Source organism: Prionailurus bengalensis, chromosome A1 (assembly GCF_016509475.1).
Source record: "Prionailurus bengalensis isolate Pbe53 chromosome A1, Fcat_Pben_1.1_paternal_pri, whole genome shotgun sequence".
NCBI lineage: Eukaryota > Metazoa > Chordata > Mammalia > Carnivora > Felidae > Prionailurus > Prionailurus bengalensis.
Window position 1 is genome coordinate 160918131 of NC_057343.1, and position 27700 is coordinate 160945830.

At 44.2% G+C, this 27700-nt stretch overlaps 1 protein-coding gene across 2 annotated transcripts; it reads left to right on the plus strand.

Moving 5' to 3' along the window:
* The first annotated feature begins 743 nt into the window (after positions 1–743).
* On the plus strand, positions 744–27483 carry RGMB (repulsive guidance molecule BMP co-receptor b). Of its 2 annotated transcripts, none has more exons than XM_043594393.1 (5): positions 744–1078; positions 2043–2118; positions 2708–5602; positions 10914–11422; positions 26517–27483. In XM_043594393.1, the coding sequence occupies exons 3-5, from the start codon at positions 5455–5457 to the stop codon at positions 27183–27185; spliced, it is 1326 nt and encodes a 441-aa protein (XP_043450328.1). In that variant the 5' UTR covers positions 744–1078; positions 2043–2118; positions 2708–5454; the 3' UTR covers positions 27186–27483. The 2 variants fall into 2 exon arrangements, with proteins under 2 accessions (XP_043450328.1, XP_043450318.1); XM_043594383.1 differs by having other exon boundaries at positions 5337–5602.
* Positions 27484–27700: the final 217 nt, after the last annotated feature.

Sequence of the window (27700 nt, forward strand, 5' to 3'; positions counted from 1 at the left end):
TCAAGTAACTGTCCTTCCTCAAACATCTTTGTGGGCTTGTTCTCTATAACACACGTCCTCACCTGTGTCTTAGGTGCCTCTTTAAATTCTTCGTCCCCTCACAATTCGCAAATCATTATCCTGGGCATTCGTAAGCTGTAAACTTTGCCACTTTGGCACCTCAGGTGGACAGGAAAGATCTCTAGATTCCTTATTTCAGCGAAAGTCCAGAGGACCGTTCCTGCCACTACCCCAACGCCTTACACCAACCCCCGCCCCCGCCCCCACACATACCCACTATTTATACACGCTAGGAAGACCCTCAGAGATCATTTATGGAGAAGAAGGGGTGCATTTTTGTGGCTGCTGGTGCACAGTTACCGAAAATCCTGGAAAGGCGGGCGCGGGACCGCATCCGTGCCTGTGCCGAGGCGCAGAGCGGGAACAGCCTGCACGTGTCCGCTGCCGCCCGGCCCCGAGACGGCTGGCACGATCGCCAACCGGGAATCGGTTGGTGCCGAGGGTGGGCAAAGGCAACACGACCCGGTGGAGGGCGGCGCAGAGGGTGGCGCTGGCGGCATGAAAGGCGTCTTTGTGCGGGACTTGGGGTGAGGAGGCGGTGAGAATGGCGAGAGCTGAGCCCGGACCTGGTGGCTGGGGCTCGGGGACGCCGCCACCCGCCACTCCTCAGCCGCGCTGGAAAGATCCGGGTAGTGCCGGCAGGGGGCGGTGTGACGCCGGAGGGGGTGAGGTGAGGGCCCCCGGGTTTGGTCTTCTTTGAGACCTGAGGGGAGAGAGAGACGCTTGGAGAAAGCGGGACGGAATTGAGAGATTTGTCTCCCCGCCCCCTCCCCTAGGTGGCGGAGAGATCGCGCTGGCTGGAAGGGTGCAGCCCCTCTCCGGGCGCTCACTCCGCAGTCTAGGAGGCGAGAGAGCGGCCCCCGAGGCGGAGCCTCCCTCCTGCCCCCGGGTATCGCTGCCCCCACCTGGGGGGGAGAGGCGGGCGCCGCGCTGCCCTCCCTCTGCGCCCCCGCCGCGTGGCTTGCGGCTTATTTTCCCAGCTGGCAAGCGTCGCGCTGCAGACAAGGGAATGCCTGTGGTGAGTTGTTTATTTTGTCGAAGTTTGCGGTGGGCCAGGGGGACGTGGGGGGCGAGCGGCAGGCAGCAGTCGGGACTATTTTGTTTAGGTCTTGCTCCACCTGTGTGGTATAAATCTGCCAGCCTCAGGGCGGCAGGGGGCCAGGGTGAGAAAACCCCAGGGCTCCAAAAGGCCTCTTTTTGCCACTTGCAGACCCAGAACTACATTTGATTTTCCACTCCTGGAATCGGCTAGATCCTAGCTTACACTACGCCCCATACCTCTAATCACTGCTTCACGTACCCGCTGCGGACAGGGCTTGCGCTGTAAAGGACGGTCAGCGCCCATGGCCCAGGGACAGCTGGCCGTAGAAGTTCTTCCCGGGTACCCTTCCCCATTTCTTGAGGATAGGAGAGCTGTTTGATAGGAGGGGCGCTCTTCAAACTAGTGGGAACTTGTTTGGGCTACTTATGGCACGAAGTCCGTTCAGGCGTGTCGGGTCTACTAGTACCGCAAACAGATCCAGGTTGGCCAGAGTTTCCCAGACTTGAGGCTGGGGGTCGGTAAGCGCTTGGCTCCCAGGGGAGCCCAGAGGAATCCCCCAGGGCTGATGATGACAGTCACCACCGCGGCTGCGTTTGCCTGGAAGAAAAGCCTAAATACATTAGCGAGCTGGTAAAGCTTTTAAGGCCTTCTCCGGAGTGAGTGGCTGGCTAATGAGAGGTTAATTTTGTTTGGAAGGGAAGGCTGCGCTGGTTTCCTGAGATAAATGGACAGGAAGCGCATTACCTCCGCGCGCTGGCAAGCGGCTACCAAATGCTTTTTGCACCTGCCGCTTTGAGCGGTGCGATCCGCTGCAGAGCCCGCAGGGATCGTGGGGGCCGGTTGTGTACGCTCGGGTGATGAGCCCCACTCAGGCCCCGGGCCCTCTCCTTCCGGGGGCGCAGCGCTTACGCCAGGCTCTGGGGTCTTCTCTCACACCCAGGTCCTGTGTGCTCAGGAGCTCAGGGGCCCCCTGATCCCGCCAAGCCCCCTCCAGGAGCGGAAGGGTTAAGAATGATGTAAGTACAATCCACTAGCTGCTTTCTGCTGGGCTGTGGGACTCAGGGCTATTTTAGCCCCAGCTTTGCGTCCACCCTGGACTGGGGAGCAGCGAGGGGGCCTTTACTCTAGAATGGGTTGAACAAATCGCTACCCTGGTAGCTCCTCTGTCCTAGGTGATCTGTTAAGCAGAGAGACCCTCATGTTAGATTTATGGAAATGGAGATATATTAATGGGAATAGTTAAGACATCATGTATGGGTTCAGGAAAATAAACCTGTAATTCTTATGTAGAACCCATTAATGTTGCTGGCATGTGTTTTAATTCTGTCCATTCGCACGTTCATACCATGGGATGTTTTGCTGTGACCCCTAATTGTGCTGTTCTGGTCTCATCTTTTCTTCCTGAAAAAGATGAAGGGAGAAAGACTAGAGATGGCAAGGAATAGGGTGCGTTTGTGAGTTGTGCGAGCAGTCACTTCACGATTTTTTTTTCCTGATTAAAATGTAAAACTTTTATAAGTCATTGATTTTACGGGGGGGGGGGGGGGGGGGGGGGGAATAACCAGATTTTTCTTTGTGTAATCTTAAAATTCTCCTAACTTGCAGCATTCGAGCTGGAGGAGTGGATGCGCTATAAGCGACCATTCACCACGCTCTTACTTTCCAAGCCAATTCGGGGGATCTTGCTAACCAGTCCTAATTAACCCTGCGAGTGTGTCAACTGACCTTAAGTCTTGAAAACAGGAACCACCTTGCGGTTTAATTGTGAAAATTAACATTTTACTCTAGCCGGCTGAACACTTATGTGGTAATAAAAAATGAATTGTTAGGCGTATAAATCTTGAGCTTGTCAAATTTTACAACAGATGAGCAATAAAGCACCTTAGAAAAAATGAAGTTTTCCCTCTAAAGAACAGTTCCATTCCGATGCCGAATTTGTGATGACTCGAGGACGCCCTCTGTTGATAAGATAGTTTAGAGCAGTGTGTGTCTAAGGAACAGGATATGGAGGTGGGGAAAGTGGAGGCTGGGGGCAGGGTGGAATCATAGCAAGTAATGACAGCGAAAAGACCCCAACTAAACTGAATTTGATTCCTAAATTTTGGTTATGTGTTCTGAAGTATGGTGAATAAATTGCCATGCTTTTTTCATAAGGGTCAAATTAAATCTTGGGTTAAGGAAAAAGAACCATCTTACTGTTAGTAGTCTTTGTTGGCAACATACTTCGCAAAGCTGTTCACATTTGATTACTTTAAAAAAAAAAAGATGTTGACCAGTATTTCATTAACTTTAGTTGATTTATGTAGTAATTGCAAGGGAGTAAATTTTTAGTCCCATAGTATTTATTCCATAATATTATCTAAAAATCGTATCAGATAACTCCTCCTGCAAAAAAAGTCATTTCTCCAGGCCACTCTGAAGCTATTATTAAGCATATTATGGATATACACAAGGCTTGGATTATATCTTGGGCAGTGAAAGGTGTGTTTACCACTTGAGTCATCATAGTATGTAATAAGTAAGTAATGAAAAGTTACAGTAAAAATAGATAGGCATTCTTCTTTAGGGACCTAGTGGTTTGTACAGTTCATAATGTGTCTAATGAGTAAGCCGGAGTGATATAAGGTTTGCCCTCAATTATCCTAGTCCATTGATTAGCACATTGTAACATGTGGAATATTAACGTGTCCGTGGTTGATACGAAATTACCAATTAGAGATTATGAGTAGCGAGCGGGTAGAATTGCAAGCTACAATTTGACTATAAGCGAATTTAAAATGGCAGCCCTGAGCCCTTTGGAGGAAAGGCAAAGGCAAGGGCAGTCGAAGTAACTCCGAGCCTTTGAAGCCATCTTTTAGATTAGATACCACTTCACACCTACTGATAACAGATTGGAACCTATCGTCAACCTCACAACATGCTTTCCTGTGTCTCCACTTGCCAACCTCTTTTGTGGCACACAGTTGGGGTTTCTTCCTCATTTTTGGATCCATCCAAGTGGCAAAAGTAGAAACCGATCTGCCATTAAATTAATATATTAAGACCACGAAAATTTGTGGAAAAGCCACCGAGCAACAAGAAATGATGGCATAATTACTCTACACTGCATTAAAAACTCACTATCCTCATTAATCTAATTACACTGTAACAGAACACGTTGAAGTTCGCCCACTCTCAGACTCCTCCCCGCTGCTTTCAGGAAGGGAAATGTCAGAGGAACAATAACGCCAGAGCCTCGAACAGCTGCTAGCGAATTCCACCGGGAGCTGGTGGGTACCTTCCCAGCCCATCCGATCTGTTCCGGACCGCAAGTTGCAATCGGATTTCCAACGCGGTGGGGTGCTAGTTTTACCAAACGTCCGGAAAGGGCTCGGAACACGGTTCCGCAGAGGTGATTGGCTGCGAAGAGACCTGCCGCCAGGCGCCTGGTAAAAGCGCCCACTTCCTCTCAGGAGCAGGAGCTGGAGCGGGAGTGACAGAGTGGGGGTGACTTAAAACACATATGCACACAACACCTTAAAGGGAAGCCGAACCCAATCACATTAATTAAAAGGAAAGTCAAAGGCCGCTTCCTTTGTAACGCCGGCAAGAGGGAGTAGCCGTTGCCAATATCTGTAGGACAGGAGGAAACAGTAAATCGCGGAAAGGGGTGAAGGGAATAGAAGAGGAGGGAGCGCGAAGGAGGTTGGGCCCGGGCGCGACGGACAGGACTCTCAACAGGCGGACGCGGAACTCAAATTACAATGAGCAATCTGAGGGTGGGAGCAGGAGCAGGGGCGGGCGCTTTGTCCCCTGCGAGTGGCCAGCTGAGCCCAGTGGACCAGCGCTTGCAGCCAATGGGGTGAGAGGGAGGGGCTAGGCCGGGGGTGGAGACGACGCGGATTGGCGTGCGTGAGGAGGGCGGGGCGGCAGTGCAAGGCTGAGATTGATTGACCGCGGGGTCGCGGCACAGAGATATCCGGGCTGCAGGCGGCTGCTCGCTAGGGCTGGGCGCGCCTCCAGTGGGTCCACGGCCGCTGAACCCACGCTGGCCGGGACCAGGGCGCCCGCGCTTTGGGGGCCGGGCTCGGCACTAAGCTCACCGTCTTTGTGTCTTTTCTCCCGCCCCCTCTGCCCCGCCTGCCGCCGCGATGCCGCTGCGCCCCGTTGCCGCCGCCGCCGCCGCCTCGCTCCGCCCGCGGCGCGCTTTTCGCTGCGGCGGTGGCGGCGGCCCGTATCCGACGCGGGCCTGAAGGAGGAAGAAGAGAAAGCGAGGCACGTCCCCCGGTCCATGCCGCAGCCACGGCCCCGAACCCGCCACGGCGCCCGTGCCGCCGCCCTCGCCGGAGCCCACGAGACCTGCATGGACGGGCATGGGCTTGAGAGCAGCACCTTCCTGCGCCGCCGCCGCCGCCTCCGCCGCTGCCGCCGGGGCTGAGCAGCGCCACCGCCCCCAGCTCTGCCCGCCGCCCCTGGCGTTGCTGCTGCTGCTGCTGCTCAGCCTCGGGCTGCTCCACGCAGGTATGAGGCGCGCGCGCGAGGGTAACCAGCTGCAGGTCCAAGTGCTTTGTTCCCAAACACTCCGGCTCCCGAAGGCACACGTTGGGGCAGAAGGGCGGCGTGGCGTGGTGAGACGGTAGAGGCCTCATGGGCTCCAGCCCTGCACCTCTGCCGGGCTCACCGCGCAGCGGCAGGAACGCACCCGCAGGTCGTGCGGCGCGCCCAGGGCGCAGAGGAGAGGCCTCCTCCCCCTCCCTCTCGCGGTTCCCCGCCTTCGGCTTGGACCGTTGATAAATCTTCCCAACAGTCGCTTATCAAAGATTTAGCGGGCGGGGGCGGTGGGGGCTGCGCCCCCGAGACAAACGTTCCGGATGCTTTATTGCTCGCTGCATTGGTGTTTACTGAAAGTCAGGCTGGGATCAGGTTTCCACCGCCGCCGCCCCCTTCGAAGCGAGACAAGGAGCCTTGTGCTGCTTCTCTGGAGTTGGGGGTGGCGACGAGGGGAAGAAATCGCACCAGATGTAAAGATTTTCACCGGAATTTGAAAACCTGGGGGGTTAATCTCGAAGTAACTTAAACGTCTTTAAACAGGGATTTCTTCGTATTTGCCAAAACTGCTTTTAGTTCAGCTTTCAACCTCTGTGGAAAAACTGGTGCTTTGTGGTTAAGCCGCGTGTTTTCGGGTTCCCGGAGGGGTTGACACATCTCCCTGCTTTCTGGAGGTCAGCGCTTCCCCTGTGGAAGCGGAGTGAGTTCTCTGTCCTTAGCCAGGTAGACCTACAGATGAGCCTTCTAGCAGGTGATAGTTATTTTTGTTGTGAAATAAGTTTCACTAATACAGTGTTATGTCGTTTGTATCTCAAGGGAGGGGGTATCTAGGATGCTCTTTATAAATAAGTGCTACGTCTTGGAGTTTGTCTAAAAAAATTCTTTAGTGCCAAATTGAAGCTAAATTCTCTTAATTTGAGAACTAGAGCATTAGATAAGTTTTCCTTTGAGATCTTTTTGTCCTGTATTTTATGACAGCAGTCTCAACGCTGGAGAATCGTGAACTGTAATGCCACCCAACTGTGTGGAGTAGTATTTATTTATTAAGTCATACCAGCCTTTCTAAAAATCTGGGAGGTCTTTTAAGTAATGGAAAAAAAAATGTGGCATTTGAGGAGACTTAATTTACTTTTGGTAACTTTGCATTGTGATGGAACAGCTGCATTTTAACACTCACTTGGGGAAACATAGAGTGTAATTGTAAGTTTTACAATGATTAAGGCTTTAAATGACTGACTTTAGAACCTTAGAAAATAATGTCAATCTGCTTATGGTTCCAAGAAAATTTTCATGATGTGTCAAAAGTTACATTCATAAATGTTTTGTGTGAAGAATATATGTTCATAATGTCAAAGTGTAGGTTTCTTGAAATGGAAATTGAAGTACTGGGTAGGACTGTGTGTCCCTCTTGACTGCTTGGAATATTGTTTCCCTTAGTTGCCAGAGAGTTCTATTACAGAACTGGAATGTGGTCCTTGAAGATTTTTCTGGCCAATAATGAAAGCCCTAAGAAGTTGTTTTAATGTTTTTGAAAATTAAGGTGCCTTATTTCAAAAACTTGGAATGTGAAACTCCTCTCAGTATCTTAATGTGCCCTCACTTAAAGTCACTGTTATATTCTACCTAGAGTTTCTGTGGTGAGTGATATCTCTGGACAACTTGTTGGGGTTGGGTGATTAATTTGGTTATCGAAGAAAGGGCTCCTTTTGAAAGATAGCTTTGAAGCATTTTTCTCTTGATCATACAAAGATTGTTTCTCAGAGAAGGGAGCCTAGCCGAGTGCTCTTTGCAGATGGGCTACCATATGTTTTATGCCTGGATCCATATAATTTGCCACAGCACCCCATATGTCCCTGCATTTTACTTAATTCAGCTTCAGCATATCTTACTTCTTTTATTATAAACTGGTGATTGTGTGGCAAGTTCACACGTGCAGTCCTGGCATCAAGGAAATGGGTCTTGAATGGTGAAGTCTTTGAATCATTAACCAGAGCTCTAGACCCACAAATCCTTTAGCACTTTCATTAACTGGAATGAAAATAGTACCACACCAATCATAGATGACCTGACTCCAAAAATGAAGAGATCTGTAACTGCAGGTTTTGATTTCTGCCCTTAGGAAATGAAAAAAGAACTTTTATACTTTGCTCCCTACCTCCCCCCCATCCCCCACTTTTAGCAAATCTCTACAATTCCTGAATGGAGATCCAATATGGGAGTTACGTGCTTACTCATACACTTCATGGCCTTGTTGGCTACATCCTTGAGATTGTTTCTGCTCTGCATTTTCTTGGCATTTTGACAGGAAGCTTACTTTACCTCCTATAACAGGCAAAGTGTGCACTGTCATTATAAATTCATGAAGCCTGGATATTTCTGGGTGTATGCTGCAAATTAGTCATTATACGGGAGCCTGCAGTGGGGCTGAAACTGCTGACCCAGATGCACTCTCTAGTTAGCCCTCCTCTTTCCCATCATCTCTATTTGAAAGGCTGTTAGAAACCTCATCCCAAACAAAAGAACCCAAGGAGTTCTGTTTTATGTGTCATTTCTCAAAAGAATCAGCACCTGCCTGCTATAAAAAAGGGAAGGGGGGGGGGCGGCCTGGGGGAGGAAGGAAAAAGGAGGTGGGAATCTAAATTCTTTTCTGAACAGTTGCATTTGCATTTCATGCTCTTACTTTGGAATATTTTATGACTATTTGAAATAATTATAAGTAAATGTATGCTCGGATAGATTTTATAGACCATAAAAAGAACAAATAGGCACTGGAAGTTTAGCGGAAAGTTCTTGTGCTGTCATTTACCTTGTAGTCCAGGAGCTCTTCATTATTGAGTGATCTTGGTCCAGCTTTCATTTCCTTGCTTTCTGCTTGCTATGACTCTGATTTAAAAAGAAAAACATAATTGATACAGTAGTTGCTTAAGTCTTTAAGCCATCAGCTACTGTTGTGTGAGACTCAGGAATGTGGAGGAGATGTGATATGAGGAAGGAAAACGGGATTTGAGAAAGGCATTGCGCCCTGGGCTTTGCTCTACCCATTTGTGATCCAGCCAGGACAAGGCCTGTAGTTTCCCTTTGTCCTGAATTTCCTAACTGTAAAATGGCTTTAATGCTTTTGGGGTTGATTGGGTTTTTTTGAGTAAAAACAGTTGAAAATGACTTGACTTCATCTACTTTGGAGAGAGGAAATGTATAAATACAGGAGCTGCTTTTTATCAACTCTGGAATGAGTAAACATGAAATATGCCAAACACATGAAGGTGTGCTTGTTTTTTTTTTGTTTTTTTTTTTTTTTTTTTGAGTGTGATTTAGTGAAAGCTGTAAGTCCATAGCTCCAAAGTATTAAAATACTGGGGTTTTTTTGTTTTTTTTTTTTTTAATTCAGGTTAAAGTAAATGCCCTATCTAGACTACATTTTTCTCTTCTTGGTCTTTGAAATTTAAAAACGGTGGGGAGGTGGCTTGAGAGGTTGTCATCTTGCAGTCTTTTCTGCTGAATTCAAGCTAGAAACAGATTACAGGCTGTTTCATTCAGGCTTAAAAGTACTTTAATACTGAAAAGATTAAAGTATCTTTCTGGAATGTTACTAGGGTTAGTTTTAAGTCTTCATCAGATGAAGTCCTAAATCTTGATAGTATCCTGAAGTTTGTGTCCACATCTTAAAATAATTATATACTTAATGATACTCTTCCCCCCCACACACATCTAGAATAGGAATTGTAAAATATTTTATGCCTGTAAAAGATCATGAAGTTCTTTTTAGAACAGTCTCCTCATTTCTCAGCTGAGGTACCTAAGACTTGAAAGGATTGAAACTTCCTCCAGTGCAACGACCTAAAAAGAATGTGGAAGTAACACAAAATATGTCTTAGTTAGTTTCTATAAAACTTGAGGTGGATGATTAAGAAAAGTACTTTTCTTTTCAGTAATTCTAGAGTTCCCACTTTAAGGACCAGAATATTAAACTGTTTGGCACATACAACTGACCTAGTATTGGCAATTCTTACATATTTTTATGCTTTGAGAGGTTTTTATTTTTTTATATGAGAAGCTAGTGGCAAAACATCATTTGAAAACTGTGAAATAGTAGGGCAGTAGTAGGTGGTTTTTCATTACTTCATTTTAACTTTGCTTAAATCATTAGGTATATTGGAACTGTCGACCTAAGGAAAAAAGCCATTTTTTCCTTATGTTCTAAGAATTCTGTGTGCTATGTTTCCTTGGTTCTGATAAAACACAATTGGTGCAGTCATCTGCCTGTGCAGCAGGATTTCAGTGCGGTGTCCTTTTTGATTCAGTGTACCCTTCCTGATGAGCTGCTTGGGATCTGGGATCCAATGGTGACGGGTGTTAAGGGAGAAGTAAATCTGCAGCTTGGTTAAACGATCAACTTTATTTATTTATTGATTGATTGATTGATTGATTGATTGTAACATTTATTCATTTTTGAGAGAGACAACACAAGTGGGGGAGGAGCAGAGAAGAAAGGGAGACACAAAATCCAAAGCAGGCTCCAGGCTCTGAGCTGTCAGCACAGAGCCCGATGCAGGGCTCAAACTCAGGGGCTAGAACTCCCTGACCGTGAGATCATGACCTGAGCCAAAGTCGAATGCTCAACTGACTGAGTCACTCTGGTGCCCCTTGACTTTATTTTTTTAAGAGAACATTTACACTTTGTAGCATCCAGGAGATTGTAGGTTTATATACAGTTTGTCAATAAACATCCTTAAGGAAATGCAGAATAACTTAGTACCTGGATTTTCTCTTGATATTCTTACCCTATAGCTGTACTAGAATCAAGTAAAGGTGTTTTAACTAATGCTATAAATTTAGGGATCCCTACCTAAGGTGTGGAACCTTAATCATGGTTTTGTGCTTTCCAAAGCGAATGAGTTATACACTTAGCAAAATCAAAACAAAGTTCACATCTTTAACTTGGCCTTAGAGCAGAGGAATCTTTCTCAAAATCTATAAACAATAGCAAAGTGATCAAATACTCCGTTTAATTTTAACATGAGAATACTGGGCTCAGACTCCTGTTCCCTCATAGTGGTTCACGATTTAAAGTTTTAAGGTAACTGATTGCGTGCAGTTTTTCTCCCAGTGGCTTAATTTGTGAGGGAAAAAGAAGCACAATGCAACCCTAGTTCTGAAGGCTTTCTTAAAATAGGAGTGTATGGAATAGAACAAACTGTTCCCAAAGGACAGTGTCATTTTCTCATGTAGCTCAGGGAGTTATGAAGCGTTTAAAAAACGTTTGGTGTTATCTTTTTTCTCATAGGTGACTGCCAACAGCCGGCCCAATGTCGAATCCAGAAATGTACCACGGACTTTGTGTCCCTCACTTCACACCTGAACTCTGCCATTGACGGCTTTGACTCTGAGTTTTGCAAGGCCCTGCGTGCCTATGCTGGCTGCACCCAGCGAACTTCAAAAGCCTGCCGTGGTAACCTGGTGTACCATTCTGCTGTGTTGGGTATCAGTGACCTCATGAGCCAGAGGAACTGTTCTAAGGATGGACCCACATCCTCTACCAACCCCGAAGTGACCCATGACCCTTGTAACTATCACAGCCATGCAGGAGCCAGAGAACACAGGGGAGGGGACCTGAGCCCTCCCAGTTACCTTTTTTGCGGCTTGTTCGGAGATCCTCACCTTAGAACTTTCAAGGATCACTTTCAGACATGCAAAGTGGAAGGAGCCTGGCCACTCATAGATAATAATTATCTTTCAGTTCAAGTGACGAATGTGCCTGTGGTCCCTGGATCCAGTGCTACTGCTACAAATAAGGCAAGTATACTTTTTTCTTTCTTATAACTTGCAGATGTTTGATTCTTCAGACAATTTTTGAAGTATGATACAAAAGACAGTTTAAAAGGAACTTTTTCTTGTTCTTGGCATGCAATTAACAGGGTGAATGAAAGATTAAATGAAAATCATTTAGTAAAGAATTTCTCTGGAATTCTAGGCTTATGTAAAATGTGGGTCTTAGTACAACTAAGCAGTGATATGCAAAAAACAAAACAAAAACAAAAAACACCGAAGTTGAGTTCTCTATGGAAAAGGCAGGCCTGTTTAATGGGAAAATGTATACTTTTTTTTTTCTGTGAAGTCTTTTGAGTGTGACTCTTGTTGAAGAAATCCATGTTCCTATTTATCAGATGACCAAAGTGGGTGTTCCAAGTAAAGAAAGCTATCAAACCTGGGGCAATAACCCATCGGGAAACATATTTTATTGGAAATTTGGAAGCTATAGTAAAATGTAATGGCTATAAGCCAGCTTCCCAGTGGCAAAGCCACAATTGTGTTTTAGTTATTAATGTTGCCGTGACCAAGGAATTTTAGAATTGGCTGTTGTGGAGCAGTGATGTATAATCCCTGTTGTAATCTCAGGATAACATTTTAATTAAGCTGAGGGGGAAACTGACAAAATTAAGTTAAGCTTACCCTGCGTAGCTGCCCTTGTCTGCATTTGTGTGTGTGTGTCTGTGTGTGTGTGTGTGTGTGTGTGTACTTGCGTTAAAGAAGCTAATGCCAAATAGAGATCATTTGAACCAACTTTAAGGCACCACTGTCAGTGCAACTAGGTGAAGGGCTATGAACTGGATTCCCAGTTGGCAGTCAGTGCTAATTCAGGCATTAGTAAGTAAATACAGAGGTCAAAAAAGGTTTTCCAGAAAAAAAGACTGTCCCAAATAACCAGCTCCTTCCCTGTCTCTCCCAACTACAAAATCACACATACAGGCTATCTCATCTTGTTCATTTTCCTTTATCTGTTCATCAGTTGGTTTGGACTGAAAGATAGTTGACAAGGATCAAGCTTTTGTAATAGTTATGACGGCTCTTTTGATTCCAGGACACCCTCCCTTGCCTCTAAACACGTGTGGCATATTTTTAAGTGAATTTAAATGATTTTACTTGGCATTTTGTGGAGGTAATTTTACAACCCCTCCAGAGATAGCTGGAGACACCCAGGGGTGTCACAAATCTAAGATTAGAAGTCATTGCTCTGAACAAAGAAGTCTGTTACATCAGTCCAGACATTTTAGGTGGACTCAAAAATGTTTATGCTTTAACTCCCAGTAAAAGCCCAGGCTTGCCTTTCCAAATCCTGCATCTCAAGTAAACTTTACCTCCTCTGGTTTTTATAAGCATGCAAATAATTTTTCTTGTCTATATATTAAAATAAGTATCAGCTGTAAGTTATGGTAGACAGGTACACAATTATGAACTTATAACACAAATCATGGCCAAAAATCCATCATTGCTGCAGAGTCATAGTGCATAAAACCTGGAGATAGTCTTTGGGAAAATATGAGACTAAAGATTCAAGAAGGCAGTTCCACTGGGAATGGAGAGAGTCATCATTGATCGTGTAGATAATTGAGGGCTTAGAGGGCCTTCACAATACCTTTGAGATTAGTAAGTGCTTTGTGCACAAGAAAATATTGGTTCTTTTCACAAGCCCTAAATTTAATTTTCCATGCCTTCCATCCAATCACGTGTTACGTCTACTTGTTACTTAGCCTTTCAAAATTCTATACTTTTTACTGATTGTGGTGAAATATTTGGGGACAATGAATTTTGTTATGAGTATTAATATTACATAAATGGAACAATTGACACTGAAGTATTTTAGGTCATTCCATTTCAGTTGTGATTGAATCTGTCATAGTTTTTAGCAAATAAATAAAAAGTACAACTTTGCTTTCTCCCTCAGTTTTGTAATGATCAGAAGTTTCACCCATTCCAAAAAGGATGTGGGAGAAAAACCGTCCTCTGACTTAAATTCAAGCAGACAATGAGAACGCGTGGTCTTTAAGTGCACTGCTGGAAAGTTGTTCCCCACATCTGGTGACCATGCTTTTCAGCAGCAGATGACTCCATGGCTTTGCGACCTCTGGTAGTTGTGTTGTTTTGTTTTGTTTCCCTTCTACTTTTTTCAACTCTCTGCAAAGCCCCCCAAAATATCTGGAAGGTTACTGCCGAAGAGCTTTCTCAATGCTGATATGATCTGTGCTGGTGAAACACAACTAAGGGCCTAAAATTTTGCAGCACAATTTCCTTTTACCTACCCAGGGCCAAAATAAAACCTTTAAAAATTTTTAAGCAATGAAAAAATGATGGTAATAAAAATAAAAATGCTCTGAAGCAAAAAGAACGTAGGAGATAAGTTCCAAAAAAGATCTGATTGGTTTTTTTTCCTGATGTCTACTGTAATACTTTCTTAAAAAATCTTTCAGAAGATTTTTTTGCATGAGTCTCAGCTTTACTGAGACCTCAAAGAGGTACATAGACCAGCTCCTTAATAACTTAGCACTGCACATTGGAGTTACTGTATCATCCTTGGGGTCAAGCATTTTTAATGACGTATGTGCTCAGTGTCACTAGATTTAACAGCTGACCAATGCTATGGTAGAGGCTAGCCAACTGTGCTGCTGAAATTGTTGTATGTAAGCACTCATTCATTTCACTGTCTTCAGCTATGAACTGAAGCACTGACCCCAGTGTTATGCTCAGTGAGGGCCTAGAGATAATTTCCTCAGTCCTGGGAACCTGGCTTCTTGAGCAAGCCATCTTGTAGTCATCTTTGTGATCTCTACCTGGCCCTTAGTACCTTTCCATCCTCACAGAAAGAAAAAATGTAGGGGGAAAAAATCTAAACGCAATGAAAGTGAAGTCATCTCTATTCAAGGGGTCATTTATTAGCTAAGCCTTTTTCTTTGTCCACATAGCAAGCATTGAGTTTAGGGCAGCTAGACTTGCAGTACTCAACAATGTGGCCTCATCCACCGTCATCTACTTTCTGTCCTCCTTCCCTGGGAAACTTAGGGTGGTTTTCCAGTTGATCATGATGGGCACAGATATGCCTCCTCCAGGCAACTCTTGTTAGGCCCTCTACCAGCCCGTCTCCCTCTCTTCAGAGGAGTCTTGTGCGGTCGCTACCTTGCCAGGTAGGTGTGTGTGTCGCTAAAGGGGAGGCCAGGGCTAGCTTTTTATCCCCACCCAGGGGCTTGAGGGGTTTCTGGCACAGCTGCATGCCTTGGCTGAGATCCACACCAGCTCAGAGCTGTCTTCCCCACCTTTGGCTGTGAGCAGCGGCTTCAGGCCTGCAGGCCCTGGAGAAGAGAGATGAGAGGGACAGGCTTAGAACTGGCAGAATTGGCTAAATAGGGAGAAGGAAAAAAAAAAAAAGCAGTTTTTGTTTTGGGGGAAGAGGCGGCCGCACTATTTAGGCTCCAAAAAGGACACATGTGCATAGCTCTCCTGGGCCTCAGACAAATACGCCAGATCATCTGGAGAGAATTCTGTTCAGTACCATCTCTTGCCCATTCTCTTTGCCAGCTCCTTCATCTCCTGTTCACTTCACTCTGTGTATCTGTGTATCTCTGTTTAAGTGGACTTAGGCTTTGTGCCATGGTTACAGAAGGCAATTTTGGAGTAAATTTGATGAAAAGATTCTTTACTTCACAAATGTATTCCTAGTAGCCTAAACAATGGGAATACTTTTTAAAATGATTTCTTACAAGTACTTTGGATACCTTAGCTCTATTTTTCAATTTATTTTAATGTAATCTTGTCTTTGTGCATCACTCTGGCTTTGTCATCCTGTCCTTCAATCTCAATAAAACAAAATTGTAAGTAGGAGGGGAGATTGGGGATGACGGCAAGTGCCTTTATAGACTGCTACAGAATTTTCCATGCTTCCTCCTTTAGTGAGAGAAGGCGGTTTACCTTAAGGTGTTTGCATTTGGGAAAGAGGTATGTTCTTCGTCTTGGCCAAGCCAGGTGACTGTTGGCCAGGTGGCTGAGCACCCTGGGGTGCCTTGTATGTTCCGTGGGCTTCCAGCTCCTGGTAATCCTGTTGGCAGTAGTACTTAGCGCCTATCCAAAGCATGGGAGGAAGAGGCCATGCCCAGCAGCTAGTTACTTATTTATTAAAGTCCATAATTATCCCTAATTCTCAAATTCCAGCTACTTTCTGGGAAATTCCTAAAAACTTCCACTGGTTGATGATACTAGAGATATAGGAAGACTTAGATTGTTGGGTTCATTCTTGCTTTCTGTCTCCTTCAAACTATAACCCAAAGTGCATCATTGAGGTAAAACATACTTGCTTGTGGGGCCCTAGAGCATGGTTTGGGTCCTCTCCTCCTCTCTGACGCCCATTCACATGTAGCTGTTGTTTCACAGCAGTACGTGGGCACGTGAACCAGTGTTCAGGATCATTTTCTGTTGGTTACAAAATCAAAGCAAGATGTGCCTGCATTTCAAAGGCTTTCAACTGTCCTGTTAAACATATCTCTGGATCAAGGTCAGGAAGACTGTCCTCTTTTGAACCCAGGCCTAGTACATCTTTGTAGCCAAGTTTTTGCCCCCGACCCCACCCCATTATGTTTTTAGTATCTTTACAGAGATAGTCTGAGCTAAACAATAATGATCATTCTTATTTTTATTGACTAAGGAAGATGCCTCATACTCCCATAGGCAGGATTGTATTTTGAATATATGGACACTGTTCTTGCATGCTGGCTGCATTATTAGAGGGGACAGTGGCATTTGCTTTGTGAATATAGAAGCCTTTGCTTCCAGAGATCAGAAACTTCCTTGCAGGTGACTAACTTTTAAAGGCTGAAGTTTCTCTTTATTTTGTTGTGATTATCTTTTATGCAGGTAATTCGTGCCATCTCTTTAAGATTGCTCCTTGTCCTAGCATTTGCAGAAATGCTGGGGGGGAAAAAGTAAGAGTGATTGGAGCATATTGGGGAACAGATGGGAAAGAAGTTTGCAGTTGTAGCTCCCTGCTCAGTGTAATCATTTCTCTCCTAAAGTGTATGATTAACTTGACGCTGCATTTGAACCACCGAGCTTTACAGGGCCTACCATGGGGTGGTGAGGGAGATGCAGAAGTGGTATCAGTCTCTGTCTGGGTGTATGCACATAGCACATCAGCCGTTGGTGGAGAATTGTGGGGCTTGTGTGTAGAACTAGCCACTCAGGGTTTCTTTCTAGAACATCAGTGGCCCACATTCATAAGCTGGTTGCAGATGTGCCTACTTAGCAAGTTGTCACAGGTGTCAAGAAAGGCCAGAGAGGTGGGCTGCTCGCTGTACCCAGGGCATACCCCTTCCCCTGGTCACTGTCACAGGTCACCGGTTCTACTCCTGGTATTTGGCACAGTCTCCCTTTCCACCCACTATCGTCAACGTGGCCCCTCTCTTGAACCTGCATTTCCTTATTCCCTTACACCCTAGAAGGATCTAGAACCCTGGCTGCCACTTTTGAAGGTTGTTGGTCTTTAATAACCAAAATAAATTTCCAGAGTTTTTTTAATAACTTTCCAGAATTTGACATCAGAGTCACCAATTCTTAAATTCATTTTTCTGGGTCCCATCTCATGAAACCCATGAAAGCATATCTTAGATAACCTTCTCCTCCCTGACTTTATTTACTACTTGTAGAAACAAGATTGAAACAGTAAACAGGGTGCCTGGCTGTCAGTTAGGTGTCTGATTCTTGATTTGGGCTCAGGTCATGATCTCACAGTTCATGAATTCAAGCCCTGCATCGGGCTCTGCGCTGACAGTGTGGAGCCTGCTTGGGATCCCCTCCCTCCCTCCCTCTCTCTCTTTCTCTCTGCCCCTGTCTTGCTCTCCATCCCAAAATAAACTTTTTTTTTTTTAAGAAGATGAAAACAGTAAATAGTTTTTAGAAGAGAAGTCAGCTATAATTCCAGGTGGTTGTGTTCTTCCTTTGTCCTTTTCTGTTTCCTGCCTCGCTCCTGTTTGTACTGGATTATAAGGTCTTAGGCCCAGGAGCTACTCAACTTTGCTTCATACGGGTTCAGCAAATTTCTTGGAGGGAAACAGATTTCCAAATATATGTAAGGGGGAAAAGAAGAAGGAGAAGAAATTATTAGCTGTATGGTTTATCTTTTAGTGTAAAAGATCATTCTGTAAGATGAATGGGCCTGCCTTGGTGGTTCTTTATGCCATTCTTGCCATACAAGCTACATCATCCTATTGTTATGTGCATTAAAATCCTCTGGGTCCTAGTCTTTTACCATCTCTGTTCTGTAGAATGAAGAGACTTAGAAGATGTTAGTAGAAACCATCTAAAATTGTATAAAGTTTGTACCTGCATATCTATTAAGCCCTGTATTTTGAGTCCTCCTTCTCTGTGCCCCTCCCTCTGTCCCAGCTGTGGTTTAGGAGGAGGAGACCTTCAAAATATCCTCCATTTGTAAATGAAATGAACACAAGTCCTGTGCTAGCTGGGCAGGACTCCCTCCACTGCTTATGGGCCTCTGCTCCTTTCAAACAGATCCACAATCCTCCACAGCTTAAACCAGAGGCCAAGTCTGATACACAACTGACAGAACTTCTTTTACTGTCACATTTCTAGCTGCCCTGTTAAATTTTCTTTGGGTCAACATTTTGAGAGGAAGGGGCGAGAAGGAAACACCGGATGGTTGGTACTTTTTTATGTTGGCTTCAATTAATGCTACCCAAACAGTTTCTGCCTATGTGGAATGTGGCACATAAAAAGAGTTACCCTACAGTGCCGAACAATGAAAAATCTACCTTACCCATCTTGTCTTTATTTGTTTTGACTGCAGTAGAACTTGCTCTTCCACTGTTTTGAATTTTGTGTTCTCGTGGGTGGGGTAACTTCAGGACTTTGTAAAATGCTCAACTTAAGCGATAACTAACAAGCATAGCAGCACACATCTGAGGTACAGAACTGAACTGGACAGGCTTCCAGTGAAAACACAGTCCTGTTAATTGTAGAAAGAGCTTTTGGTGAAACTGGGTCTCTGGCAAGACGAGTTCTTTGTGTCCTCGTGAGCCGGTTATTTTAAGAGTTGAAGCTAAAAGAATGTTTGGCTAATTCTGGTGGGGTTCTGTGAGTGTCAGAACATTGCATGTGTGCTACGGTAGATTGATAATGATGGCATTTAAACACTAAATGCTCCTCAGCTCTGCATTTTCTCCTGAAATGAGAGGTCAGGGTTTAATCTTTATACCTAAAGGTATGTTCAAGTGTGCCCGCGTGTCCAAGTTTGCACTCGGTGGTGTTGCTGACTTCCTCTCTCCTGCCTCACGCACATGAAGACCAAGGCTATTGCTTGTAGCATTTCAGTTAACTGACTTCTTGAAATACGTGGTCATCACCTCCAGCCACCTCTTTCGTGAATGGGCTTTTTTTTTTTTTTTTAATAGCCCTGGGAACTTGAAATTGAACCTAGAAGTGGTAGAGAGTGAGTGTATTGTAAAGACCTTCAGACCCTTTTAGTTTTCAAATCATTTCTCAAAACTGAAAAATGATCAGAAGCTGTGATTTCCTAATCCCCATAGGTTTGGGCAATAACTCTGCTGAACCAAGGCCTAGGGCATTGGCCCGAGGTTCTGCTCTAGGGTCTCAGGATCTATGGCACTGCCCCCTCCCCCTCTTTGGAGGGCAATCCACAAAGGCAAGACCTGCTAGGGCAGATTCCTGCCCCTAGAGTTATGCCTCCAGCCCTGGCTCTCACCTTTCAGAATACTTCTGGCCTCTGGTCTGAAGCACAGTGGCAGTGGAGGCCTGTAACACTGTCCACACATGCTTAACTTCACATCTAGAAACATGACTTCTTACACTTGGTGGCCTCATCATAATGCAAAATCTGAATACAGCAACCAACAAGTGCCATGTTGAGTCCTCTGAGTGGCTAAGATTTGAGGACTAGATGCCCTCCCTCCTCATGCCCAGCCTAGCCTTGCTCTGCTCTGTACAAGGAAGCTGGCCTATTTCACTGTCTCGGAGCCTATTTATACTTAGAGCCTTCCTTGTTTTAAGTACACAGAAGTTACTCTTTGGAAGTCTACATTTTTGTGCCTGTCTCTTTTATGTGTCATCCCTGGGCCTGCTTCCCTTTCACTCTTGCGTATTCTTTCCAGCCACTGAGATTAATGCTTCTCCCCTGGACCACCCTAGCAGCCTCAGCTGTGGGTGTCCTTCGCCTCTGGTTTGGTTTCTTCTTTCTCCATCCGCTGCCAAGAACCCCTCCAGCAGCCAAGGCAGCCCTTGTTCCTGCATGTATTACCTGGGGCAACACTGAAGAATAAATAAGTCTGATCCATTCCATTTCTCTGGAATCCTGGAAGTGCGCCTAGAACAGAGCTCTGTGGAAAGAGATTCCGAGGGTAGAGAAACCTATTTTGATACCTCTTTTGAAGGTAAGAGGCCTCATTCCAGCCCTAAAAGAGGAGTCCGCCACCCTCCTCTTACACACGTATACTGTCTTTCTGCTAGTACCTAAAAAAATACACTTTTGTAGGTCTTAGGTTCAGCTTTCTTGTATGTAGATACCTGATGTATAGGTTAAGTCGTCATTTTAGAATTACATATCAGTTACTGACCATCTCAACATTTTCCCCTAAATACTGTATATAATATTCTTCTGTGTCTTTTTTAATTCAAGTATACTTCACATACAATGTCATATTGCTTTCAGGTATACAACATAGTGATTTGACAACTCTATACATTATACAGTGCTCACCACGATAAGTATAGTCACTATCTGTAACTGTACGACGTTATTACATCCTTATTGACTGTAATCTCTGTTGTACTTTTCATCTCCATGAGTTACTTATTTTATAACTGGAAGTTTATACCTCTTAATCTCCTTTATATTTCACCCATCCTTCCACTGCTACCACCACCCCGCCCCCAGCAACCACCAGTTTGTTCTTTGTATTTTGAGTCTGTTTGTTTCTTATATTACAGGTATAAGCGAAGTTATACAGTGTTTCTTTCTCTGACTTATCTTACTTAGGATAACACCCTCTTTATCCATTCTACTTTCAGTAGACACTTGGGTCACTTCCAAATCTTGTTTATTGTAAATAATGCTGCAGTAAACATAGGGGTGCATGTATCTCTTTAAATTAGTTTCCATTTTTCTGGAGTAAATACCCAGCAGTGGAATTACCAGATGGTATAATCTTTTATTTTTAATTTTTTGAGGAACGTTTATACCGTTTTTCCACAGTGGCTGTGGCACCTGGCTCCACCAGTTTACATTCCCACCCTTTTCTCTCCTACTCACTAATACTTGTTAGCTCTGTCTTTGTGATACTAGCCATTCTACCTGGTGTAAGGTAATCTCTGATTGTGGTTTTCATTTGCATTTGCCTGATGATTAGTGATGTTGAGCATCTTGTTATGTGTCAGTTGGCCATCTGTACGTCGTCTTTGGAAAAATGCATATTCAGGTCGTCTGCCCATTTTTTAATAGGATTTTGTTCTTGGTATTGACTACTATAAGTTCTTTATATGTTTTTGAAAATTATTCTCTTACTAGATACACCATTTGCAAATATCTTTTCCCTTACAGTAGATTGCCTTTTCATTTTGTTGGTTTCCTTCACTGTGGAAAACCTTTTTAGTTTGATGGAGTCCCAATAGTTTATTTTGGTTTTATTTCCCTTGCCCAAGAAGACCTACGGAGAAAAATGTTGCTAAGGCCAACATTCGAGAGATTGTGGTCTATGTTTTCTTCTAGGAGCTTTAATGGTTTCCAGGCTCACATGTAAGTCTTCAATCTATTTTGATTTTACTTTTATGGTGTAAAAAGTGGTCCACTCTTCCCAACACCATTTATTGAGAGACTGGTTTTTCCATTGTATGTTCTTGTGCCACTTTGTTATACATTAATTATCCATATAAGCATGGGTTTCTTTCTGAACTTTTTTTCTGTTCCGTTTATTTGCGTGTCTGTTTTTGTGCCAGTGCCATACTGTTTTGATTACTACAGCTCTGTATTATAGTTTGAAATCAGGGATTGTGATGCCTCCAACTTTGTTCTTTTTCAAGACTGCTTTAGCTACCCAGGGTCTTTTGTGATTTCATACAGATTTTAATCCTAATTCCGTGTAAAATGCTGTTGGTATTTTGGTAGAGATTCCATTTAATCTGTAGATTGCTTTGGGTAGTATAGACATGTTAACAGTATTCTTCTACTCCATGAGCATAGTATATCTTACAGTGTATTTACTTTTTGTCTTCAATTTCTTTCATCATTGTTTCATAGTTTTCAGAGTAGAGGTGTGTCACTCGGTTAAATTTATTCCTAGGTTGGGGCGCCTGGGTGGCGCAGTCGGTTAAGCGTCCGACTTCAGCCAGGTCACAATCTCGCGGTCCGTGAGTTCGAGCCCCGTGTCAGGCTCTGGGCTGATGGCTCAGAGCCTGGAGCCTGTTTCCGATTCTGTGTCTCCCTCTCTCTCTGCTCCTCCCCCGTTCATGCTCTGTCTCTCTCTGTCCCCCAAAAAATAAATAAACGTTGAAAAAATTTATTCCTAGGTATTTTATTAATTTTGTTGCAATTACAAATGGGATAGTTTTCTTAATTTCTCATTTTGAGAGCTTCTTAATAGTATATACAAAGGCAGCGATCTCTGTATGTTAATTTTGTATCCTGCAACTTTATTGGATTTAATTTTTCTAATAGGTTTTTTGTTAAATCCTTAGGGTTTTCTATACATAGTATCATTGTCATCTGCAAATAGTGACAGTTTTACTCCCTCCTTACGAATTAAGAATGACTTATCTTTCTTGTCTGATTGCTGTGGCAAGAGTGGACATCCTTATTTTATTCCTGATCTGAGAGGAAATTGACCCTGAGAAATAAAGAGTAGATATTTTGGACCTAGAGATAGAGCTTGTGAATGTTTTCCTTTGAAGCATGTACCCTTATTGGAGTGGTTTATTTTTGCTCACACCAGAGGACTTAATGTAGAGGCTGTGTGCCAGTTTATCTAAGTAAGGGTAAAAGGGGATGTGAGCAGTGGTTCTCTTATCCTCCCTTATAGGTGCCTTTTTTTTTCCAACCTAAAATTGCACCCAGAGGATCTACTGAAGCAGACATATCAGCTGATGATGCGAAATAGAATTAATCTTAGCTTCCTTTAACACAAACAGAATTTTAACCAGGTACTTATCAAAATTGTGTTTCTCTGTGTTCTTTCCTAATTTCTGGGACTATTTCAGTTTCGTTGGTTGGCCCATCTTAATCCAAGAGATAGGAGTCCCTTGATCTGAGAGTCCAGTTCTGGAATTTGAGGATTCTGGTAAGGTTCTGCACTTACAGTGCTGAATAGCCTGACTAAACGCTGATGGTTATTTCTTCCAAAATATAATAAGCACTAGTTAAGTGTACAGCCTGAAGGGAATTCTGCTGTTTGAAAACCTATGCACAGCACTTTGCAAAGCTGTTGAGCCTGGTGGAGCTCTTTCTCTATCTTGGCAAAGCTGGGCCTGGGTTTTCCTTTGTTGGTTACCTCATTTTCTTTTAATGCATTTTCTTTTCGTGGTGGAAAAGAGAGGCAGGTGCCCCTAAAGTTCGATTTTTCACAGCAAACCTTAAATCCGTATATCACATGTAGAAAGGTTGATTTGTAGCTGCTATCTCTGTCTTCCTAATAGACCTTGTGGGTGGTAAAGATCTTAGGGAGTGCAACATTAAAAATGAATGAGGAGTACTGGAGTAGTTTGTCTGAGGTAGGGGTTGAGAGGGACTTGGTGGGAAAGGTTTAACAAAAGGCATTGATGTTTTAAATGCACAGAAATGCCATCCATCAATAATAAATGGTGTGGCGTAGAATAGATGTGCCAAATTGAGTTATTACAGCATATGGATCAGTTCATGGATGGGGAAAAGTAAGCACTATAGCTGGTGTTTTTAAATTATCTGTTTGAGAGCTTTAGAATACAGTTTTGAATATCCTGTTTTCACCCTCTAATAGCTGCTAGTTGGCAGTTGAAAATGTTTGGAATGTCCAAAAATTCTGAGGTTTTTTTTTTTTTTTTTTTTTGAATAAGAATTGGGGCGCCTGGGTGGCTCAGTCAGTTTAGTGTCCGACTTGGGCTCAGGTCATGATCTTGCAGTCCATGAGTTCGAGCCCCATGTCGGGCTCTGTGCTCATAGCTCAGAGCCTGGAGCCTGCTCCAAATTCTGTGTCTCCCTGTCTCTCTCTCTGACACTTCCCTGCCCACACTCTGTCTCTCTCAAAAATAAACATTAAAAATATTTTTAAAAAATAAGAATAAACAAATTTTGTTTTTCTAAAAACAAGATAGAATCTGAAAATTAATTTCTGGCTCCTCACAGCTGAGTGCCTTTTTTAAGAGCTTGAGTTGTAATTGTATAAGGAATTAAGTTACATTACAAAATATAAGTCACGTACAACTGTTGCCTGGTGTTTTCTTCACTCATGTTGATTATATCTCTGGGTACCTCTTCAGTACACACTCAAACTATAGGGAACCACTCAGGAAACCCCTCTAGAGAGCGAGAGAATGTGAGGTGGCGAGAGGGGCAGAAGGAGAAAGAGAATGAATCTTCAGCAGGGCCCACACTGATTATGGGTCTCAATCCCACAACCCTAGGATCATGACCTGAGCCGAAATCAAAAGTCAGATGTTCAACTGACCGAGCCACCCAGGAGTCCCAAGATTTTGATTCAAGGGCTAATTCTGTACATTTGCGCCGTGAGAATTATTTTGCCCAAAAGAGAAATATCAGCTTTGCTGTCTCAGAGAGAAAATGACTCCTAGAAAATTGGACAAAAATCTGTTAGAAAGACTGGGATATTTGGTAAATGTAGATCTTAGTGCAGAAGTCAAGCTTGAGTGTTATTTGATCTAGGGTTATGGGAGTTACTGTTAGTGGAGCAGGCATAGCAGAGGACAATACTGCATGAGGTGTTTGAAATGACTCCTGAGTTGGAATTGGTGTGCTTAAAGAAAACACTAGGCTTGGTAAGACATGTGGAACTATTCCACTCCTCTTGATGTTGACCCTTGCTTGCCCGTTTAGGAACTTGACTGGAATTGGGTCTCTGATTGTCTCAACAAAACTAATTCCTCTTTGTTTTTCCTAAGATGAACAAAATGGTACTTGATTCTTGCAAATAATGTTCACTTAAATTTGAGGTTGGTTAGACTAGAAAGACAAATTACTTAGCTGTTGTAGAATCATTGGTTTAGTCCTTGAGTGTGTGAATGCTCCGGGTAAAAATGAGGACAGTGATTATATGAAAAGTTTTACTCACCCTTATTGGAGCCATCTGTATTAACTTTCAACTCTGTGAGGTGCAGAATTTACTCGAATTAATCTTTTCACCTCCAAAGGATCCTGGCTTGTGTTAAAAAAGGCACTTGTCAAACTGTCTTTAGAGCCACCAAATAAATCTATTTTATAGTCCCATTAGATATCTAGCTCAGAATCCCATTCACTCTGGAAGGTCCTATGGTTGGATGCACAACAAATTTCCTGCAGTCATCTCTGGTACACCTCCTTTGGGTTGTTAAGAAGGTGTTGAAATGTGAGAAGGCCGGTAGTGAAATTAAATTGTGGGTCAGGGTAATTAGGAAGGGAGAACACCAAGCATTTTCATAGTACATTGTCTGGCTTTTAGTCGCAGCTGCAAACAACGGATATGAGTTTAACCAGTTGCTACAGTGCAGCTGGTTCGGATCTGGCTTTATAACTAACTGGCTGAAGTAAAATGAAATGGCTGGAAAATTCCAGTCAAGTAACACCAGTGGTTCGAACATGTGGAATTAAATAGTGTGAGTAAATGCTGGCCAGGTTGAGGAAAAAAACTTCAGACAAACTAGAGGGTGGTGGTGAGGATGTGTAGAAGAGGGGTGGGGAGGGGGCAAGCAGGGCATTTTCTGGCCCTTGTAACAAGGGTCTGTTGTTTGCATTAGCTCCCTTGCAGGAGAGGGGAGTTTTCCTCTCTCCAGAGAAGTTTGTAGTGTGGCTGGTCTACCTTCCTCCTGGACTGAGGTCACCTGTTTTTGTTTGTGTTTTCTTCTTCAAGAAGAAAGAAAAATATGCCATTACTTCAGGTCCTGACAACAACAGAAATGGCAGGCTATTGTCTTTCCTTTTCTTCAGGACGCTTTTCCTACCTTGTGTGACCCAGAAGGCCCTGTCTCTCTTGATAGTCCTCTTCTTACACCACGTGTACCAGACATGCTGAGTGTGTTGAAGGTGAAGGTTCAGTGTCTTGCACTTGTTCTAAATAAGGAAGGAAAATGGGTTTACTAAAGGAAAGCTTTTGTATTATCCATTTTGTCTGCTTAATTTGGAGAATTTAGACTTGGCTCCAGAAAAAATTTCTGAGAAGTTCAAGGGCCATTGTGCTGTTTGGGGAAAACATTTGCTGTAACTAGGTTGAGGGTATTTATTCTCTGCCAGTGCCCGGGACCTGTGTTTGCCAAGTGATTTCCCAGTCCCAGGGATTAGCCAGTCATGTGAAACATTTGATTAAGAGACTTAAAGAAATCTTAGCTGAGGCACGATTGGTGGCTATTGGCAGGATGGCCCCATCCTCAACTCTGCTTTGTCTCTTGAGTGTTTGTAAGAATGTTTGTAATGATGAGCCATGGGGGCTGGATTTATGATCCAGTGAGGAATCTTTTTAGAAATCAAAGTTCTGGTGGGTATATTATTAATTAAGCCCCATAAGTTTCTACATAACTTAGAAAGGAGTCTTTTTTTTCTCAGAGCTATACCACCAGTCAGCTGTTTGGGGAAGAAGATACCAAGTTATCAGAAAAAATTACCTGTATCCGAACAGCAACATGGTTCTGTCTGAGGAAAGTAAAGTTTTTCTTGATGCACATTTCCTGGATTTGCATTAAATTTTTATACTTAAGCCTAGAGGACTTTTTCTCCCCCTTAACAGTGGCACCTTTCATTTGTGAGGCAGGAGCACTTGGGCCTGAGTCTGGAGATCCTGTCTCCAGCCATTCACCTCCAGCCTAGAAGAGAACACTTCTGTTTCCCTTCCACCCTGTTTAAATTTGTATGCGTTCCTCCCCACAGATAACCATCATCTTCAAAGCTCACCGTGAGTGCACAGATCAGAAAGTGTACCAAGCTGTGACAGATGACCTGCCGGCCGCCTTTGTGGATGGCAGCACCAGCGGTGGGGATGGCGACACCAAGAGCCTGCTTATCGTGGAGAGGGAGAGCGGCCGCTACGTGGAAATGCACGCCCGCTACATAGGGACCACGGTATTTGTGCGGCAGCTGGGTCGCTACCTGACCCTCGCCATCCGCATGCCTGAAGACCTGGCCATGTCCTATGAGGAAAGCCAGGACCTGCAGCTGTGTGTGAATGGCTGCCCCCTGAGCGAGCGCATTGATGATGGGCAGGGCCAGGTGTCTGCCATCCTGGGGCACAGCGTGCCTCGCACCTCATTGGCGCAGGCCTGGCCTGGCTACACACTGGAGGCTGCCAATGCTCAGTGCCACGAGAAGATGCCAGTGAAGGACATCTACTTCCAGTCCTGTGTCTTCGACCTGCTCACCACTGGGGATGCCAACTTCACCGCCGCTGCTCACAGTGCCTTGGAGGACGTGGAGGCGCTGCACCCAAGGAAGGAACGCTGGCACATCTTCCCGAGCAGTAGCCACGGGACACCCCGTGGAGGCAGCCATTTGTCTGTCAGTCTGGGACTCACATGCTTGATCTTTATTGTGTTTTTGTAGGGATTGTCTTTTGTTTTTTTTTATTTTTTGTCTATAACAGAATTTTAAAATATATATTGTCATAATATATTGAGTAACAGAGTATATATGTATATACCATGTATATGACAGGATGTTTGTCCTGGGGCACCCACCAGACTGTACATAATGTGCGTGACTGTTCCAAGTATGTTGGATGTAGTGTTCTTCGACTGTATTGATTTTGTTTTGCAGTTTTGTGAAATATTTTATAATGTCCCTGCCGGGGGACCTGTTAGAAAGCACTTTATTTTTTATATATTAAATATTTATGTGTGTACCTGGTTAGTACGTATAGTACATATACAAAGACGCCATCGCAGCGTTCCCGCTGAAGAGGACCAGTGACGGTGCTCGTGGCTGTCCCTGGCTGTCCGTCCCTGCCTTCTCCCTTTGCTACTGATCTGCCACATTGGGTGCGCAGCTTTCACTGGCCTCCTGCTGGCGGAGCTGCGTCCCTTGAGCGAGGAGGTCCTTACTCTCACTCCGTGTGGAAG